Here is an 18,618-nt window from a genome sequence, read left to right on the forward strand (position 1 = left end):
GCAAAAAAAGCCACAAATAATCGCTTGGAATTTAATTTCATTACTCTTAGTGACATCATAATAGTTACTATAGAAGCCATGTTTTCGCTCCCCAACATGGCAACGGTCAAGTGGCATGATATACGTCAGTACTCCTAACCTCAAATCATTGCTTCTTTGGTATTCATGAGAAATTTCGAGATTTTATTCCAGAAAAAAGTAGTGCGAAAAAGACGATTTTCTCTGTTCATTTTTAGGGCAATGAACCGGTATTTTAGCAAATAATTCCCCCTTGTTGCGACGCAATGGACGAGATAACTACCCTGCTTCAAGAGTACCTGTTGGTGCCCAAGCCAGTCGGCGAAAATGAGCGGGATTCTGCACGAGAGGCCTTGAGACAGTCCTTTGAAGATTTAGAGAATTTACTCCTGGACGAGGAGACCTGGAATATATTCTTGGAGGACCAGTATGATATTACCAACCTAAAGACTAAACTCAATTCAAAGAATGATGAGGAACGAGCTCAAATTTTCAAGGTAAGCTACTTATCTTTGAGAATTCTTTGAGTGATGAAGCATCAAATTCTTGGTACCTTTACCTTTCCATAGACACGATGAAATGGAAGTAAAATCCCTTATAAAATTTGGTTTCCATTGGTAAAATTAATAACTATTAAATTAGGTGAACTGGTAATAGTCCTTCAGTGCATTTGAGCTGACAATTTTTTTAGTACAATAATTTCCTGTTCATGAATTTTGCTGTTGTTGGATGGCAACACTAATTTTACCAACAGAAAATGTAATTATATTAGTTTTATAATAAGGAATTGGCCCTTAGAAACAAGAGGTATAATATTAAAAAGAGATTTTGCTGCATCTCAGGCTGAATTTATTTCAAACAACATGTCAAAGCACTACTTATAATAAATCAATCACAAAATCATAGACAACTGATTTGCAACCCACTAATGCTTGCAAAACTTCAATACTTAAATTACCAAAATCCTCAATTCCTTAATTTAGTTTGGCATGTCCTGCCTGATCACTTTCACCCAAACCAACTTCACGGGGCCCCATCCTTGCGAAAAGGTGGTAAACTTCTTAAAATCCAACACATTTCAAACACATGATTTTGCCAAAATGCTTGGCTACAACAATGAGGAAATATATGGCAAAACTGAGTTCCCTCAACTGCTGGTTACTGCCAAGATCATTTTTGAGTGGTGCATAGTTAACAGTATAGTGAATATTTGGTGGTATTGGCGAGCTCTGTACCTACACCAGCAGATCTTGGATGAATTGAGTCCTTCACTCCTGTCTGATGCAGATCGACTATATAAATTGTTACAGGTTAATTTTAATCTCAAAGGTAAGTTGTGTTTGCTTCTTGTGGAGAGGAAATTTGATTGATGAGTGTACAGAGACAATAAAGGTGGCACTAGATATTGAAGTAGCTCAGCTCTATTTGTTATTCCGTCATGTGTCCAAGGCCAGAGATCACATAAATTCTGCCACTGAGTCACTCAATGTAAAGTATGATTATGTAGGAGTGCTAGGGAAAAGGACCAAACATCAGGAGAAAGAAATTTCACAGCTAGCTCTGAAAGTCAACTTAAATGATGGTAATAAAGAGGTGTAGCAATTATTAGATTACTTTAGCTTGTAAATTACCTTGTAGAAGAAAAAAAATCTGATGAGGGACCTGAAAACAGCCAAGCAACAGATTTTCCCCATGAAATTGACACAATCTTAACTACAGATGATGCAGTGTTGCCCAAAAACCTTCCTCTAAATGATGAAGTACGTCTCGACAACGTCGCTTTTTCCAGCAACATCAATGAAAATTTGGTGTTGCCAAATTTAGCCCAAAAGCTGTTTCTCACCATAGTGCAGGAAATGCTCATAGCAAAACCTGAAGATGAGCTCCGAAATGAAGAGCTTCTTCCTTTTGTGGAGCTGATATTGGCGCAGCAAAATACCTTTTGCGTTCGAGTTGTCGCATTATGTTTGAGGTAAGTTATTGTACTTTTTTTGAGGCTTGTGGCTGTAAATGAGGATTGTTCAGGTCTAAGGCTGAATCCAAGAACCGCAGGACTATAGAACGAGCTTTGAGGCAGTGCGAAGAAGTTTTGGGGGCGTTCACCAAGGAACAACCTGAGGCTTTCGACCGTTTCAATGACGTATTTGCTACTGGTCTTCCGGCAATGTGGAAAGTTACAGTCCAATATGCAAACCTCTTGCTGAACATCGGCTTGCCGAAGAACGCCCTGGATCTCTACCTGAAGCTGCAGCTATGGGAAGAGGTGATCGTGTGCTACACCATTCTCAAGATGCGTTACAAAGCTGCAGATGTGATTGCACAGCAGCTGGAGAAAAAACCCACCATTAAGTTGTGGTGTTTGCTCGGTGACGCCACTGATGACATTTCCTGTTACGAAAATGCATGGGAGCTGTCTAAAAGGCGCAGTCACCGCGTACAGCGTCACTGGGGCAACTTCTTGTACAACAGGAAAAAATACGCAGACTGCATTCCTCACTTTGAGAAAAGTGTTTCTATTAATCCCTTGCAAGCCACTGTTTGGTTCAGATTAGGGTAAGTTTTCTAAGATAAAGAAGAGAATTATGTGACGAGAATTTTTCAGGTATGCGGCTCATCAAACTGAGAACTGGCAAGTTGCGGCCACGGCTTATAAGCGATATACTACGCTAGAGCCCGATGGTTTTGAAGCCTGGAACAACCTGGCGCAAGCTTATTTGAAAATAGGCAACAAACGCAGCGCCTACCAGGCTTTGCAGGAGGCTCTAAAGTGCAATTTCGAAAACTGGAAGGTTTGGGAGAACTTCCTGGTGGTTAGCTCTGATATCTCTATGTACGCTGATGTTATACGCTCCTACCATCGTCTGCTGGATTTAAAGGAGAAATATCTGAACGTCCAAGTGCTTGGAGAGCTTGTATGTGACGTTAGCGATGACACAATTGACTGCGAAGGTTTGCCGGCTGCAAGATTTTTACAAAAAACACGAGAGTTGCTTGGTAAACCACAAAACTTGCTTTTCAAATCTTTTTTGTAAATATATTTTTTTAGGTCGAGTGGTGTCCATCTACTCAGGAGAAGGCGCCGTCTGGGAACTCTACGCCAAACTTGCGCCCACCGCCACTTTGAAGGTGCAGCGCTACCAAAGGTCCTACTACGCCTACACTAAGAACAATCAGTGGTGCAAAGACCCGAAAATTTGCAACCAGATCCTCTACATCTGCTTCGAACTGAGCGACCTGTGGCTATCGCCCGAAATAGAGTGCAACGTGGTCGTACTCAGCTCGATCAAACTCAATCTAAGTAGCGCCATTTCAGCCATCAGAAAAATGGAATTCCCGGATACCAAAGAGTCACTGGACAGGTTGGTCGGACTGTTGGACGCTATCGCCAAGAAGATCAACAGCGCGGATAAAAAAAAATAGACTCATTGATTCTTGTATTTTTCGCGTCCCATTTGATTTGATAATATGTAAGCGTAATGAATTATTGTTAATATAAAAGGAATAATAAAGTTGGTTTAGTGTGTTATTTTTTCGAAATTACGTACTTGAACATTTTAAAATTTTGGTATCTAAAGTTTTTTTCAAGAATAATTTTAATGGTCATTGTTTTGCACATAGGAATGCCGAAAAAAATAGGCGCATACCAAAATTTTTGAAAATAATTCAGATAAAAAAGAATCATAACTGAGCCAGGACTATCAAGGGAACCATATTGATTCCTATTTGACTTGATCTAAAACAATTTCTCGCAATAAATAAATCCCTATTCAATTACTGTCATCTCCATTAGCCACATAACCTCAAAATTTAACACGATAATATACATTGCCATTAGAACTTTCCTATTTACTAAAAGTGCCCAAAATGCCTCTCATAATAATTACCGGAGTCCCCAGTAGCGGCAAAACCACCAGAGCCCTGCAGCTGAAACAATTCTTCGAAGAGCAAGGCAAAGAAGTCCACATTATCAGTGAATACGCACAGATATGTAAAGCTGGTTTCGAAAAAAACCCATTTTACATGGATTCGAATAAAGAGAAGCATATTCGGGGCCTCCTCAAAAGCGAGATGCTGCGACTGATTACCCCCTCAAATGTCGTAATACTAGACGCCCTTAATTACATCAAGGGATACCGGTATGAGTTGTTCTGTGGCACCAAGGCGAACAAAAATACTCAATGCACAGTACACACTGAGATCAATAGAGAGCAGGCCTGGAAATTTAACGAATCCAGGGAAAATGAAGAGGAGAAATATTGCAGAGAGACTTTCGATGCTTTAATAATGAGGTAGGTAATTATTTATTTGACTCTCAAAAATAAAACAAATCTCTGTTAGATATGAAGATCCTGACGGAAAAAACCGCTGGGACAGTCCCTTATTTACCATTTACCCAGAGACCGATTTAGACATTTCACAAATCTACTCCAACCTCTTCGAAAAGGGTCCTCCTAAGCCCAATCAGTCAACACAAAACCTCCCACTAAGTTCCACCAACTTCCTATATGACTTGGACCGAATTACTAAAAGTATTACCGACAGACTCGTTGAAGCGAAACATAACGGCGTTATAGGGGAAGTACAAATTTTTGGATGTAGTGAAGTCATAGATTTGTCTCCTGAAGTGAATGTGAAGCAGCTTATGATGTTGAGGAGACAGTATATTACATACTCAAAAATTCACACTCCAGACGTGGATAAAATTGCAGATTTGTTCGTGCAGTATTTGAGAACTAGTTTGAAGAAATAAATAATGTTTTTTTTTTGGGTGCTCAATTTTTTAATATGGCATTGTATTATATCCATCAATAACCCATACTCATACGAATAAATTGGCAAGTAATGACGTTTACTTTTGTAAAAATACTGGGCTAAAAATGAACATGAGTCACAGGCCTAAGTAACTTAATAAAAAGTCAAATTAAACAAGTGAAGGGGAACAAGTCAGCTGTTTCAAAATTAATTCACGTGTTCGTGTTATTTGGTAACGGTGAGAAACCATTCTGAATTAGAATAGAAAATCTGGACATGGTATTGTTTATTACAATTTTGAAGCCCTTTTTTGTATACAGTGTGTCCTAAATAAAGTGAGTTCGATGGGGATTATGGAAGCGGTAAGAGATACAAAGTGACTCAAATTAGAAAAAAGAAGTGCATTTTTGTGCCCATTCAGAAAATGTTCTAAATTTAAAAATATGTACAGGGGTTGTCAAAATATGAGCAAAAAACTGAAAACTGCGATTTTCGAAAATCATAAATTATGAGTACACTGTTTGAGTAAATTGTACCAAATTTGGCAGTTCTTTATTATCGACAACTGTCAATTGAATGGCGTTTTCAGAATTTTTCCAGGCCTTCTAGATTTCGAGAAATTATATCCAACTTTGTTATTTCTTATGGCCGCCATATTGGATTTTGGTGTCATCGAATAGACAATAAAAAAAAGTTTTTTAATCATGTATCACAAAGGTGCCCTTGGACCTACCAAAGTAAGAAAAATAAATAAAAACATTTTTCACCTTAGTGGGCTTAGAAACAAGTACTTTAGTGTTGCTAATCAAAGAGCAGTAATGTACGACGTATTCTGTTTAATGGGACAATAAAAACTTAATACGTTTTTTTTAGTATTAACGCAATTACAATTCCATAGGTTTTATCAAAAATAACAAAGAAACACAACGAAGGAATTGGTACCTTTACTCACTATGAGTAGGAATTACTAATCCTAATAACAAAATCCTAACCCCTATAAAAACTGTTCAAATATTTCTCCATTATGATTAACGCAAACTCTACAGCGCTTAACAACAGACATACAAGCACTTTTTACCATATCTGGAGGTATTTCTTGAATAGTTCGCACAACTGCAGCCTCCAACTCTGCTACTATATCGTAGGATCTGCAGTAAACCTTATTTTTTACATATCCCCAAACAAAAAAATCGAGAGGTGTTAAGTCTGGGGAGCGTGCTGGCCAACTGACAGAGCCTCGATTTCCAACCCAATTATTTCCATACGTATCATTTAGATATTGCCTAACAACTAATGAGTTATGTGGTGGTGCCCCATCCTGCTGAAACCACATGTTAGCTACAGTAACCAGTGATAAATCTTCAATTATTTGTGCGATATTCTGCTGTAGAAACTCTAAATATCTTTCCCCAGTAAGTGTTCTGTCAAAAGTTACAAATATCATATATCCATTAAGAATTCCAAGCCATACATTAAAGCCCCATTTGACTTAATGTTTCAATTCCCGGTTCATTCGTGGATTTTCGTCAGTCCAGTATACGTTGTTTTTCCTGTTAAATATTCCACAATTTGTGAAATGTGTTTCGTCAGACCATAAAACTCTTAAGAGGAAATTCAGGATCTGCTCTAAATTTTCTCAAAAACCAATTGCAAAAATGAAGTCTCCTCTCAGTGTCACCATCTCTAAGACCTTGGCTAATATGTTCTCGATACGGTTTAAATTTATTTTTCTTTAGGACCCGATAAGCAGTTGATCTAGGTATACCAATATTATATTCTATTTGACGCAGTGAGATGCGAGGGTTTTCAATAACACTTCCAACAACATAATTTTCAACATCTTCATTAATTCTGCGTGTTTTGGTTTTCTTTTCAAATGATCCATACTTAAGTAAATTCACTCTAAGCCTATTAAATATAGCGTGCCCAGGTTGACGCCTCTCTGGATACCTCTGGAGATACATATTTTGAGCTCTACCTGCATTTCTTCCACTTAAAATGTAGCAGTCATTAATCTCCAGCTTTTCTTCATTTGAAAACCGTTCCATAATTTTATTACTTAAAAATTTCTGCCGAATGAAAGCGTAAAACTGATAAAAATGAAATAGAAAAAATACAAATTGACCTCAAATACAACAATAGTGAAGACTTTTTGTTGACATTCGTTGCATGTAACGAAAGTATCCATAGCAATACTAAAGTACTTGTTTCTAAGCCTACTAAGGTGAAAAATGTTTTTATTTATTTTTCTTACTTTGGTAGGTCCAAGGGCACCTTTGTGATACATGATTAAAAAACTTTTTTTTATTGTCTATTCGATGGCACCAAAATCCAATATGGCGGCCATAAGAAATAACAAAGTTGGATATAATTTCTCGAAATCTAGAAGGCCTGGAAAAATTCTGAAAACGCCATTCAATTGACAGTTGTCGATAATAAAGAACTGCCAAATTTGGTACAATTTACTCAAACAGTGAACTCATAATTTATGATTTTCGAAAATCGCAGTTTTCAGTTTTTTGCTCATATTTTGACAACCCCTGTACATATTTTTAAATTTAGAACATTTTCTGAATGGGCACAAAAATGCGCTTCTTTTTTCTAATTTGAGTCATCTTGTATCTCTTACCACTTCCATAATCCCCATAGAACTCATTTTATTTGGGACACCCTGTATAGTACACTAGTTGCGATATCGGGGAAAGTGCCATCACAATGATCCTCTTACGTCCTTTTGCTTTGTTTGAAAGAACGTTTTTCTCTGTCAGGAAACTAAATGAAGCTATTGACTTGTTAAAATAAGAGGACAGAATCATGTTGCCATTTTTTAATAAGTATTTTGGAAAAAAAACTAATTGTTGTCACGGGAATTAATTCGGTCAAACGATAGTCATTGTAAAAATAAAAAATGATACATTTTGCTCGGTAATTCCACGAAAATCCAAACTCAAAATTTGAAAACACACATTGTATAGTACTGTTTTGACTCATGAATTTATTGTTCAATAAATGCTTGCTCATCCTAGATAATTCAAAGTTTCCAAAAAGAATGTGCCTTCTATAAATGTTTTTTTAAATCTAAATTATGCAGCTAGGTATTAATGACACGAAAAATATTTCCGGCTGTTTGCACCGTCAAAACAAAACTTTTCTTAATTAATACACATATTACGGGCTTATTTACAAAGCTTTTACGGCTTTTCTGCAATTTTCAAGACCAATACGTGTTCGGATTATGTCAATTCGCCATCACGCAGTATATCAAACAATAGAAAAACCGCGGTAATTCCTTCCTTTTTTTGTTGTCCCCGATTCCCAATGGAGGAGGGGGGAATGATACTTCTTTTCAAACGCGTAAAATAGCACTGCAAACTTTGATCATCGCTTATTCGGTTCCGCTTTCAATTTGAATCAGCAATAACAAACCGGTCAGTGTGTGAACCACTCTCAATTTTAATCGTATCAACAACATGATCCTCCTCAAAACGACGACAGTGGTGGTGCTGGTGACCCTTATGGGCTTTACCAATAATGCTCATGGTAAGTTTTAAACCTTCACGTCTTACACAAATATTTAAGTTAGAATATTTAAGCACAAATATGGAAACCACTCTAAACGCGCTAATGAGTTACATAAATTTGAATTTTATATATCTTCTGGGAATTCCCATTTATATTTATAATTTTCGAATGATGGAACCGATGTGATGTTGCTCTCCAGGTGCCGGCGATTACGTGCCAAAATCGTACTACTTCATCGACCAATTTGGTCACAGAACAGAACCCGTTTCGATTAGGAGCAAAAGGGACTTGGTGTGGGCCCTTAGCAGTCCCCTGCACCACCGAATCAAAAGAGGAGGCGGATACGCTGCTGCTGGCAGTCAGGCCTCCGCTGGAAGTGGTTGGTCAATTTTTTTGTGAAAAAGTTCAAAGTCCTATAACGGAATGGTCTAAAAATGCACTTCAAACGCGACTTAACTTTATAATAAATAACGCCCATTTACAGTTTCTGATTAAAATTTCAAACATTTGCGTGATTCGAATTTTTTAACGTTGCAGGCGTAAACCATGAAGACATTATTGGGCAAGTACAGAGCTTCTTGAATAACATTCCCGGTAATATTTAAATACGGAAATAAGAATTTGTATTAATTGTGTTAAAAATTATTTCAGGGGCTGTACAATCGTTCGCACGGGCGGGTTCCAGTAACAACGCAGGATTTGGAGTCGGGGGTCCGTCTTCTGGTCAAAGTTACGGCGGATTAGGTTCGGGGCAACAAGCCGGATATCAAGGGTAACAAAATAAGACGTATTTAGAACAACGAAAATTTCTGAGAAAAACTCATAATTATACACTGCCTGGAATTGAAATCTGCGGTATTTTTAACTCGTACAGTAATTAATTTTCAGACACGTTTAACAATAATAAGTTGGTCAAATTAACTCTCCGTTTTGTTACCTTACAGCGTCAAAATAACCTTACATTGTATGCAAATATTAAATACCTCTCGACACTAGAAAACTTCTTCAATAATATCTCTCTAATTCAAACTTACCTTCTTCCAGTCCCATTTTGTTTTCGAGGTTCGGTGAGGCTCAGGGAACCGGGGTGCACGTCTCCGGCCAAGCTGCAGGACCCAATGCGGCTTTCGCTTCTAGTTCTTCCAGCATCGACGACCAGGGCAAGATCAAATACAGCGTTCAGTCTGGAAAATATTAATTTAATTAATTTTTATCCCACCAATTCACAAGGAATTTAACTTGGAAAAGGGGGGATACAGTAAGTATTCTTATCAGATGTTTTTCGATGTGATGTTATGATTTAACGTTGTAAGTTAATTACAATGGAAAAAAAAGTTTTTTGACTATCGTCTTTTATTTAAACATTTTTTTAAAGGCAAATTAAGCAAGTTTGATATTTGATTATTATAGTAGGAAAACTTTAACTTTAAAATAACAGTTTTCTGGATAGAATGGCGAACGAACGCAAATTAGCGTTCATATAGTGATACATGTTTGAACGTACATCTGTAGGTGGCGCCAGTATTTTAATATGAGCAATTTATACATTTTCTAGACGGAATGGTGAATGAACATTTTCAGCAACTCCTAGTCTTAAAACGCTGCATCAATGCATGTTGAGACGACAACTCACAGGTGGCGGCACATTTAGTAGGTTTTCCTTTCAGGAAATTGAAGGAGTTATCAGGGGATTATCATGTATGATTTTCTAATTGGAATAACTTTTGAGAGCATCTCAGTCCTTGGACGTCTACTCCCACTTGACCATGAATGATTCCACTGTTGACTCAGATTGCATTTTGTTTGGGTAAATTGAGTTTTAGGTGTGACAAGCTGACCTCATTAATGCTATGACTCCCATAACAATTATTCGTATAGTCCTACTTCCCACAGCTGCCATTCTTCAGCTCTACGACTCATACCCATTGTCTATTTTTAACCCGAAACCAACGTCGTCAGATGCCCTTGAGTGCCATCCATCTCCTTTTACTGCTAATCTCTAGAACCAAGCCGAGCATTCCTTTGCAAAGTCATGTCGTCCTTTTCTATCTTTGCGTCGTTCCCCGTTCCGGCTGTTCCCAAGCGGCCGGCGCTCAGAGCGTCACCGACGCCCCGACTCCGCCCCCCTACATCACTTCACATTCTGATATCGAATGTAGCCGCAACTGCCGTCAGACCCTCACATGTCTTAACAGTTGGGGAGTACATCCAAAGCGGTCGCCCAGCACGGTTATCAGTGGAATGGGACGTGGAGCGACATGAGTGACTTGGACGGTTGTGGCGATATTTAGAAACCCACTCGCTTTGGCTTTGGAGATATTGAATTACATTGCAGCTTGTCTGTTGCTGATGCCTCGAAACACGACGTACAACTGTTTTGTCCGGTTGAGTTGCTTGTCGAGATTTTACACGACTGGGTTCTTTCAGACAGCACGATAATCCTTCAGAAATATGATTGGGTAATAGAGAATTGAAGGATCATAAATGCACAAAAAAGTTACAAAATTGAGGCCTGCATAAATAGAATTAAAGACTAGAAAAGAAAATACCTATTAGAGGTCCTATGTTGCAAGACCAAATCTAACATCTAGCGAAGATTAATATATTACAGAAGGTTGTAATAAAGCGGCCTTTCAGGGTTGTACCTCATCCTGAAACATTAAAGTACAAAATAGGGCCCACTAACATAAAAGTATCAGCTCAAGGGCGGAAGAATCATAATCGCAAAATGGTCCAAAGATGACTAGAAATAGACTGTTGTCTCCTTTACATCTGATAAGGACATTAATTTCATCAAAGCAGATCAGTTTTCCTATACAAATATAAATGTTGATGGGGACATGTCTACAAACTCCCCAATACAACATCAAAATAATCAATATCTGTGGACACATACAGCATAATTAGTTACACATATTTATGAGGTTATACAGTTCCACCACTGAACATATATTTATCATAGAAAAGTTACTTGGCTAAATACCGGGATACGTCCTTGATAACTCGAGTGCCCGTAGCAGCGCCCAAAGCAGCGAATGAATTGCAATGCATTTACTTTCTCGAGCTTATTTACTTCAGCGTGTTATCGAATGATAAGAACGAGCTAAAATAAGCGACAGAATTGTGGACACACCTGGCTTTTTCTGATTCTATCGACGTTGCCTTGATCAAACTAGATCAAAGTGCCACGACTGAGTGAACTTTCTATGATAAATATATGTTCGTTGGTACCACTTCGAATATCATCCATGGATTTACTCTATCAAGATCTATCGAAAATATATGAGGAATCTAGACCACCCTGAATAAGATTTATCTCTTGATTTCTAGTAATCTGTATCAGCTTGACCAGAATTAAAAAAAAAACTAACCGAAGCCGATGATTGTGTCTACAGGGCATATTTGCCTGGTGGGCACGTCCTTATATTTTCTGGACGAACTCTAATATATCTAAAAGCCACACCATAATATTGTTATTAAACCGACAAAACTTTACATTGGCCCAGGCGCTTTTTTTAAACAATAATTTTTTTTAAACTTCGACACCCTCTATTCCGAAAATGAAATGATTTCTGACTTATGTTTATGAGGACTTATGAAATAACCCTGACCCACTTGAACAGTAATTTTACTGAATTTTGACGTGAGCTTGATGGATCTCGAATATTCGAGAATTATGATTTAACCCAGACTAACCTGAACAGGAATATACCACTTCATTCAGTTTAGACCACATCCAAGCCCGTTTAATCGAAGTAAGGATGTAATTAAAGCTGGATTAATTTTAATAACAATATACATAAGCATAAATCCAATCAGCATACGCCTGGAAAGCGTATTATCCAAATTAGTTAAAACAAGACTAAATGAAAGAAAAAAAAATGGTTTGTGAGAAACGCTTGGCAACAAGGCCCTGGAAGGACTCATTCCAGAGAATCGACCAATCATCTGAATTAGTTTTAGTAATTAATAAATGAAACCTGCAATGTGGTATGTTATAATACTACGATGCAATAATAGTTTATGTATTGGATTATCTCCATTCTGCAATAGCAATCCGAAGAATTCCATTGTGCGACAAGTTAAAGCCAAATAAAATGCCAAGAGAGTTTCTCGTACAAATGCGTAATGGGCGGTTGAAGGCAGGTTTCAGTCAGGGCCCAAACGACCCTTTACCCTTGTTACGTCCGCTTCAACCCCCGTTGAGGGGTGGTGTGGCTTTCAGTTTGAAGCCCCAGCAGAAAATCGATACTAGTGCCCTACAAGTCTTGGCGTGATTCCACAAAGTTTCCGTCCCTTTCCCGCATACAAACTTTTCAGGCTGCAGCAACTGAGCTCTGTTGCCATCTCGAGCGTTTCTTGCGTCACGCAGCCTTACTTCGGATTTCTACACGAAAACCAGCTAAACGAGGTTTCCATTTACAGACAATGCAAAGTTCAACGACGCTGTGATGTAGCCAGGCGAGCTTCCAACCAACCAAAACCACACTCCGCAATCTAACAGCAGTTGATCCGTTTAACATCGAGGTCAAAGCAAGACATTTAAGCCTTCCATCAGCCGATTTTATTCGTTGCCAGTGCCAGACTGATTAATATTACTTAGCTTACGCGGCAGAGCTGCACTCGAAACCCCCCGTGCTACAGCACTGGTTGGAGCATCAATCGGGTGCGCCAATGCGAGGGAAGGGTCGCAAAGGCCTTTGGCTAAAAACGAACCGACGGATAAAGCTTCCAAGATGAAGCTTTCTCCTTCCTTTCCGACGATGAGAAGATCGCAGATAAAAAGGGACGAGAGAAGGGCCCCCATTCGAACTCACATTGTCGTAGGGGAGCAGGCGGACGTCTTTCAGACACGATGCAGATGTTTATGTTGGAATTCTTTGCCATGCAATAGAGCCAATTACATTTCTCCGCTTTCGAAATAGAAGAGTATGTGAGCTATCTGATGAGTTTCCTGTTCGATCCTTCAAATTTTGTTCAAATTCGAAATGGTCTGTTTGGCCCCAAATTTATTTCCAGCCATGTCTTTGTTGATAGGCACTAAAGAACTCCAACCTTGCTAAGAAAAAAACTTTCCCCGAAGGCCAAGGGCCCCTGCAGCCATAAAAATTACCTGATCGAGCTCAGGTATCCACTAAGCTCTTGCTGCTTAAAACCGACTTTAACAAAATTTTTAAACAATGTTATCAATTCATTAATGAAGTTCAAGGAAATCCCAATTAAACACGAATTTTTGCAGATATGAACTAACCTTATTGATTAACCTAACAATTAGAAACTTTAAAGACCGACTTGAATAGGAATTTTTGAGAAATTTAATCTAAAGCGACTTAATCAGAAACTTTTGCAAAGAACCTCATCCATGGAATATTTAGAATTCTTCGAAATGCGTCATTCTACGTCATTCCAATGCGAAATTGATTCAACAATTTTGAACAAACTTACACTAGCTTCAACAGGAAACTTCCAGAATTTTGAAGTAACTTGGACCAACCTATATATGAACTATACTCAGCTTTGAAGAACCTCGACCAATCTAAACAGGAGTTTCCCACAATCTTGAATTAACCTGAACTGACATTGTCAGGAATATTCGAGAACATTATTGAAGTAAATTAGAGGAAGCTTGAGGCAATGTGATTACTATCTTTCGCGAAGTAACATGAGCTAATCTGATCTAGAACATTCGAGAATTGCGCAGTAACTCACACTTGAGATAACCTGTACAGGTCTCATCAAGAAGTTTCTAGAATTTTAGCAAGCACGAACAAAAGTTCTGTTTACACACGAGAAAATATACGTGTTGCTCCTGTAGCGTGTAATGCCCTCTTTATATTTACTGCAGCCCTGATGAAGAACGAAAACTCTCACAATGGAAACGTCGGCAATTTTCCAACGTAAGAGCAAGTTATTTTGTTCCACACCTGCACATCACCACCCAAATCTATCAAAAAAAGAGAATAGCCGCCCACAATGATCAAGCATGTTGAACAAATCTAAGCCAACCTCAACAGGAATCCTCCTTATTTTGAGGTAATCTGGACCTAGGTGATCAAGAATTTTCTAGTATACTAAAGTAACCCTGAAAAATTTGCATTAGGGCATATTTGTCAGTCAATCAAATGAATTTCAGTAAATCGGTCAAATGAGTTTCAGTTTTCAGTTCATCAACACCTTTGTTGGTAGACGTGCACTATGTATAAAATCTTCTACCTGACCGAACCCATCGGGTATTGTTTTTAGTTGATGCGCAATAACATGACCAAGTGCTTCTGGCCAAAGTCAATAATCCCTACAGAGCTAATTTTAGCATGAATCCACGAAAGCATCAGCTTCGGCACGCCGCTGTGCTAGAGAACAACGGACGATCGAACTAAAGTGGGCTTCGACGACCTTCCATGGAAAGTAGATCCACCTCTCTCTACCCGGTTTCGTCGTCGTCATGCAAAAGCGGCCGCACTGCAGCTCGAAAACATGAAATTTTCTCTCTGTCTCTTGGAGTGTCAGCGCCAGATCGAAATAGCAACCGTCTTTGTCTTGGACCCAGGACAGCATCTCACGTCCTTGTCTACGAGCCTACGTGACGCCAACATGGCGACCAACGGGTGGAACCCGCAATGACGATGATGGTGAAACAATGCGAAAGCTTTAATTAGCTCGAGTTGGTTTGGCATGCAGCCGAGATATCCGCTTGGATAATGCTGAACTGCAGAAACAGCATTAGTGCTGTTTTGTATGATGTGGTAATCTTTGGTAGCGTCATATCCTGCTAGGTGGTTAAGAACCATAACAACCTTGACACAACTTTAAGTCAATAACAACCTGCTCAAACGGAGTACAACAAAATGATTAAGGTCCAGATTTGAAGATTTAGGAAATTCTGGAATGTGTCAACAAGACCTTTACACGGGTGCCAAACCATAAGCAAATAATCCGATTATACTATTTATTGTATAAATTCCAAAAAAATTAAACAAATCAAAAAACTTTTTGAAAGATTCCTGTTTTCACTAATGTTGGATCTGTAGATTGAGTATTTATCAGGGGAACCCCGACATATGAAAGAACTTTCTTGAAGTCACTTATCAACACTTGATAACGAGTACACTGTGAAATAAAAAGGTCACATTTCTATGTCAAAAATCTGTGAGATTTTCGTCGAAGATGAATTTAACAGAAGCAATTATCAACATCTGACAACACTGCTTATATATAACTTGACAGGCACGTCAAATATTTTGGACATCCTATTATGACACAACAGCATCGCCACGTTGCCATTTAGTAGCAATGATAAAGCTCGACGCTATTATTGAGCTTGTTAAAATAACTAAGCTCAACTTGAAATGTCCTCTATTTTGAAGCAATTTATGCGTTAATTATATCTTGGTCTTGATCGAGAAGAGAATTTTGAAGTTGCGCAAACCAAGTTGATAAGACTATCGAAAATTGTTGACCTGAGACCAATCTACACCAGTTTTCGAGAATTTTTGAAAAAATCCATGCTGACTCAGTGAAGAATCTTACTCAGTTTTTAAGGTAAACCAGATCAAGATAAACAAATAGTTCCTTCAATTCGAAATAACTCGGACAAATCCCATCCAACATAGTACTTATACGAATTTTCGCGAATTTTACACTTGGCATATATACTAGGTGTTTCAGAAAATGGTATCCAGGACTTTTCGAAAAAAATGTAGTGACTGTAACTGATTTGATCTGGAATGTTCAAGCTAGAAATTTGAAGTTACGCTTGAGAGACTTTACAAAGGATGTACGTAAGTAACTCATTCATTAGAACTGAAAATTTCAATAGTGTTGAGCTTGGATCATCGTGGATCGACGTGACATGGAACTTATGATAATTTAGAAAGAATGTGGACTAATAGAGAATAGTTATTTGTTACGAGAAAAAAAAATGCAAATTTATTACCGCAGCGACTTTTATAGCCGAGTCGAATGCGGGACTCATCTTCGACTCGGCTATAAAGCCAAGCCAGTAAATTTGCGTTTTTGCTGATTACAGCACATTTATTTTTCAATTGTTACCGATTTAAATGCTTTTTTGTTTGATCTTTATCTATTTATTAAATGTATTTGTAATTTTTTACATTCGCTATGGCATATTTACTAAATTTTGCAGTAATTTAAAAGTTTACTAATGCCTAGGCAGTAAAATGGTTCTATTGCAGTCAAGAAATAAAAAATTATACTTTACAGCATGTGTTGTTATTAAAGGACAGAAAGTTATTATTGAGAACAGTCCTCACCTAAACACCTTGATATGAAAGCTATTAGGCCCACGTCAAAGTTAATTTAGTGGATTATTTTATTTAAAAAAATGTTCAATGAAGTGGAGGGGGAAGGTAAAATTTACCTTCGCTTGAAGAGGAGGTTTTCGAGAAAATCTCCAGATGCCTTGATCTTTAGTTAGGAAGAAATCCACCTGATCTATTTCCAGGATTTTTGGAAATAGTAACTTTTGCTGCCCAAAGGTACCTTTAAGGTTAATTTGTAGATTTATTTTGAGTAGAATTCCATAAAATCTTTTATCTAAATTTCATCAGTCATCGTCTGCAACTACTTTGGATCTTTTGACAGTACCAAATTGTCAAACGAAGCAAAAAAGCTTTAACTCCAACGTTTCCATTATTGTCCAGTCATAGAGCCATACATACTTATTAAGTTCCAATTACCGGCAATCAACCCCCATTGGAGGCGTCTCCCCGCTAATGGGGTCCCCTCCAGGGAGCTTTGGCTTGACAGGAGTTATTCAAAACATCTTCAATTTATATCTGCCGGACGGAATTACTCGGTTTAAACATCCAGGACAATGCCACAAAGCAGAGAGCCCGATAATAAAGCGCCGCCATTGCCATTTGGCAAACGGCCGGCGACCCAAGAGAATCGAGTAGGTGCTTATCAAAAAGGTCAGCCGCCCCGATCCTCACTGCCTAGTGCTTTGTATTTGCAGTGTGCTACGATCGATAGAGAGAGCTCAGCAAGGCAGACCAAAACTCGTTGTTGTACGGTTTGCGAGAGTCCGTATCCCTCCCTCCTACAGCAAGCAATTCGTTGCTGAGACCTCCTTTTCCTCGAAAAGGGGATCCAACGCTGCTCGTATGCATGCGCCGTGGAACACCGTATTGATCACTACGTTTTCCTTCTCAGTTCTCAAACTTCCAGTTGGCCCGATGGTACCACTCGTGTTGAACCCGTAGCAGCTGCGGTAACCTTCTGCGTTTGGGAAACTACGAGTGTTCAACTTGCACTTGAAGTGATTATGTTTGCTGGTCGTGATTAACGAGTGGTGATAACGGTGCGCATTCATCGTGTATTGGTTGGTGAAAAGTGAGGAAGTTAATTTGCCGCTCAAGTTGAAATTTGAATAATTAAAGAGCTGGGGCGTGCGCCACTGTCCGTCGCCGAAGGAAGGAAACGAACATGGCGGACTGGATAGTTTGACGCGGAGTGCTGCGCGAGGGGCCCCGGGGTGCCGGCTTTTAACTTTAACGGCGCTTTTTAATACAAACTTTCAATTCTTAAACTTATTTAACCTCACAAAATGGAGGAGAATCTTGTAAGAGAAATCAATAATGAAGTGGTATCCAGTGAGGAAGTGGTGTCTAACGGGGAAATTATGCCTAATGGAGAGGAATTGTCTGAAATGAACAAGGAAACTCATGGAGAGGAAAGTCACAATGGAGAGGATATATTTGAAACAAATAACAAAACTCAAGAAGAACCCATGGATCAATCTGAAAGTCTTTCACAAGAAAAGGAACTTGAGCCATGTCGCCTTTGCGATAACGTCTGCGAGAAAATGTTCAACATCTTCGAGGACAACCCTGAAGGATACCAACTCATTGGCCTCATTAAGGAGAACCTCCCTATAGTGGTGAGTAGCAAAACCTCAAATTAATGACTTCCCCATTATCCAATTTTAATGTTGCAGCTCTACAAAACAGATCCTCTATCAAAACAAGTATGTGAAAAGTGTGTCCTAAATTTGCAAATTATTAGCAGTTTAAAGAAATCAAGCCGGAAAACTCAAGAAAAATATGTCCAGCAATTGAAAACGGAGGGAGACACCACTGACAAAAATGTATTGCTGTTTTTGGGGTGCACAGGGAGCAAGGTGAGGGCATGTTATATGTTTCATATTTATCAAGTTTTACAGTCATCATAATATTTAGAGCCTGCTGTGTGCATGCCTTAAATAGACATTTATTAGATTGTTGCATTCCAAGATGACTTCATGTTTCCACAAACTTATTATATTGAATTTTTTCAAGGAAACTCAGAAAACCCACATGATTTGATTCA

At 38.5% G+C, this 18,618-nt stretch overlaps 4 protein-coding genes across 6 annotated transcripts in view; all 4 read left to right on the forward strand.

Moving 5' to 3' along the window:
- The first annotated feature begins 98 nt into the window (after nt 1-98).
- Nucleotides 99-3,544, forward strand: LOC136411405 (tetratricopeptide repeat protein 27). The gene is made up of 7 exons (XM_066393954.1): nt 99-515; nt 1,002-1,347; nt 1,400-1,600; nt 1,657-1,990; nt 2,044-2,571; nt 2,621-3,012; nt 3,065-3,544. The coding sequence occupies exons 1-7, from the start codon at nt 285-287 to the stop codon at nt 3,436-3,438; spliced, it is 2,406 nt and encodes an 801-aa protein (XP_066250051.1). The 5' UTR covers nt 99-284; the 3' UTR covers nt 3,439-3,544.
- A 285-nt stretch (nt 3,545-3,829) lies between these two features.
- LOC136411438 (protein KTI12 homolog) lies at nt 3,830-4,848 on the forward strand. The gene is made up of 2 exons (XM_066394010.1): nt 3,830-4,307; nt 4,357-4,848. The coding sequence occupies exons 1-2, from the start codon at nt 3,883-3,885 to the stop codon at nt 4,766-4,768; spliced, it is 837 nt and encodes a 278-aa protein (XP_066250107.1). The 5' UTR covers nt 3,830-3,882; the 3' UTR covers nt 4,769-4,848.
- Nucleotides 4,849-8,104: 3,256 nt separating this feature from the next.
- LOC136411807 (filaggrin-2-like) lies at nt 8,105-9,618 on the forward strand. Its single transcript, XM_066394533.1, has 5 exons — nt 8,105-8,310; nt 8,492-8,671; nt 8,830-8,886; nt 8,944-9,064; nt 9,337-9,618. The coding sequence occupies exons 1-5, from the start codon at nt 8,241-8,243 to the stop codon at nt 9,488-9,490; spliced, it is 582 nt and encodes a 193-aa protein (XP_066250630.1). The 5' UTR covers nt 8,105-8,240; the 3' UTR covers nt 9,491-9,618.
- Nucleotides 9,619-17,263: 7,645 nt separating this feature from the next.
- The window catches only part of LOC136411732 (uncharacterized), a 47,293-nt gene continuing 45,938 nt past the window's right edge, over nt 17,264-18,618 (forward strand). For 2 of the 3 annotated variants that reach the window (XR_010752339.1, XM_066394409.1), the window contains exons 1-2: nt 17,264-18,190; nt 18,248-18,430. Coding sequence is in view for 2 of the 3 variants with exons in the window: in XM_066394409.1 (XP_066250506.1) it covers nt 17,858-18,190; nt 18,248-18,430 (516 nt within the window). In the remaining variant the exon portion in view is untranslated. The remainder of the gene's footprint in view (nt 18,191-18,247; nt 18,431-18,618) is intronic. The other variant, XM_066394410.1, reaches the window with a different exon arrangement.

The sequence above is a fragment of the Euwallacea similis genome, chromosome 10 (genome assembly GCF_039881205.1).
Source record: "Euwallacea similis isolate ESF13 chromosome 10, ESF131.1, whole genome shotgun sequence".
NCBI lineage: Eukaryota > Metazoa > Arthropoda > Insecta > Coleoptera > Curculionidae > Euwallacea > Euwallacea similis.

What these genes read in the sequence shown, in the direction of transcription:
- LOC136411405 (XM_066393954.1), top strand. Translation starts at nt 285, where the DNA reads ATGGACGAGATAACTACCCTGCTTCAAGAGTACCTGTTGGTGCCCAAG. An exon ending in GGTTAATTTTAATCTCAAAG is followed by an intron (nt 1,348 to 1,399) that starts GTAAGTTGTGTT and finishes ATGAGTGTACAG; the next exon opens with AGACAATAAAGGTGGCACTA. An exon ending in GTTGTCGCATTATGTTTGAG is followed by an intron (nt 1,991 to 2,043) that starts GTAAGTTATTGT and finishes AGGATTGTTCAG; the next exon opens with GTCTAAGGCTGAATCCAAGA.
- LOC136411438 (XM_066394010.1), top strand. Translation starts at nt 3,883, where the DNA reads ATGCCTCTCATAATAATTACCGGAGTCCCCAGTAGCGGCAAAACCACC. An exon ending in TTCGATGCTTTAATAATGAG is followed by an intron (nt 4,308 to 4,356) that starts GTAGGTAATTAT and finishes AATCTCTGTTAG; the next exon opens with ATATGAAGATCCTGACGGAA.
- LOC136411807 (XM_066394533.1), top strand. Translation starts at nt 8,241, where the DNA reads ATGATCCTCCTCAAAACGACGACAGTGGTGGTGCTGGTGACCCTTATG. An exon ending in CTTTACCAATAATGCTCATG is followed by an intron (nt 8,311 to 8,491) that starts GTAAGTTTTAAA and finishes GTTGCTCTCCAG; the next exon opens with GTGCCGGCGATTACGTGCCA. An exon ending in CTTCTTGAATAACATTCCCG is followed by an intron (nt 8,887 to 8,943) that starts GTAATATTTAAA and finishes AAATTATTTCAG; the next exon opens with GGGCTGTACAATCGTTCGCA.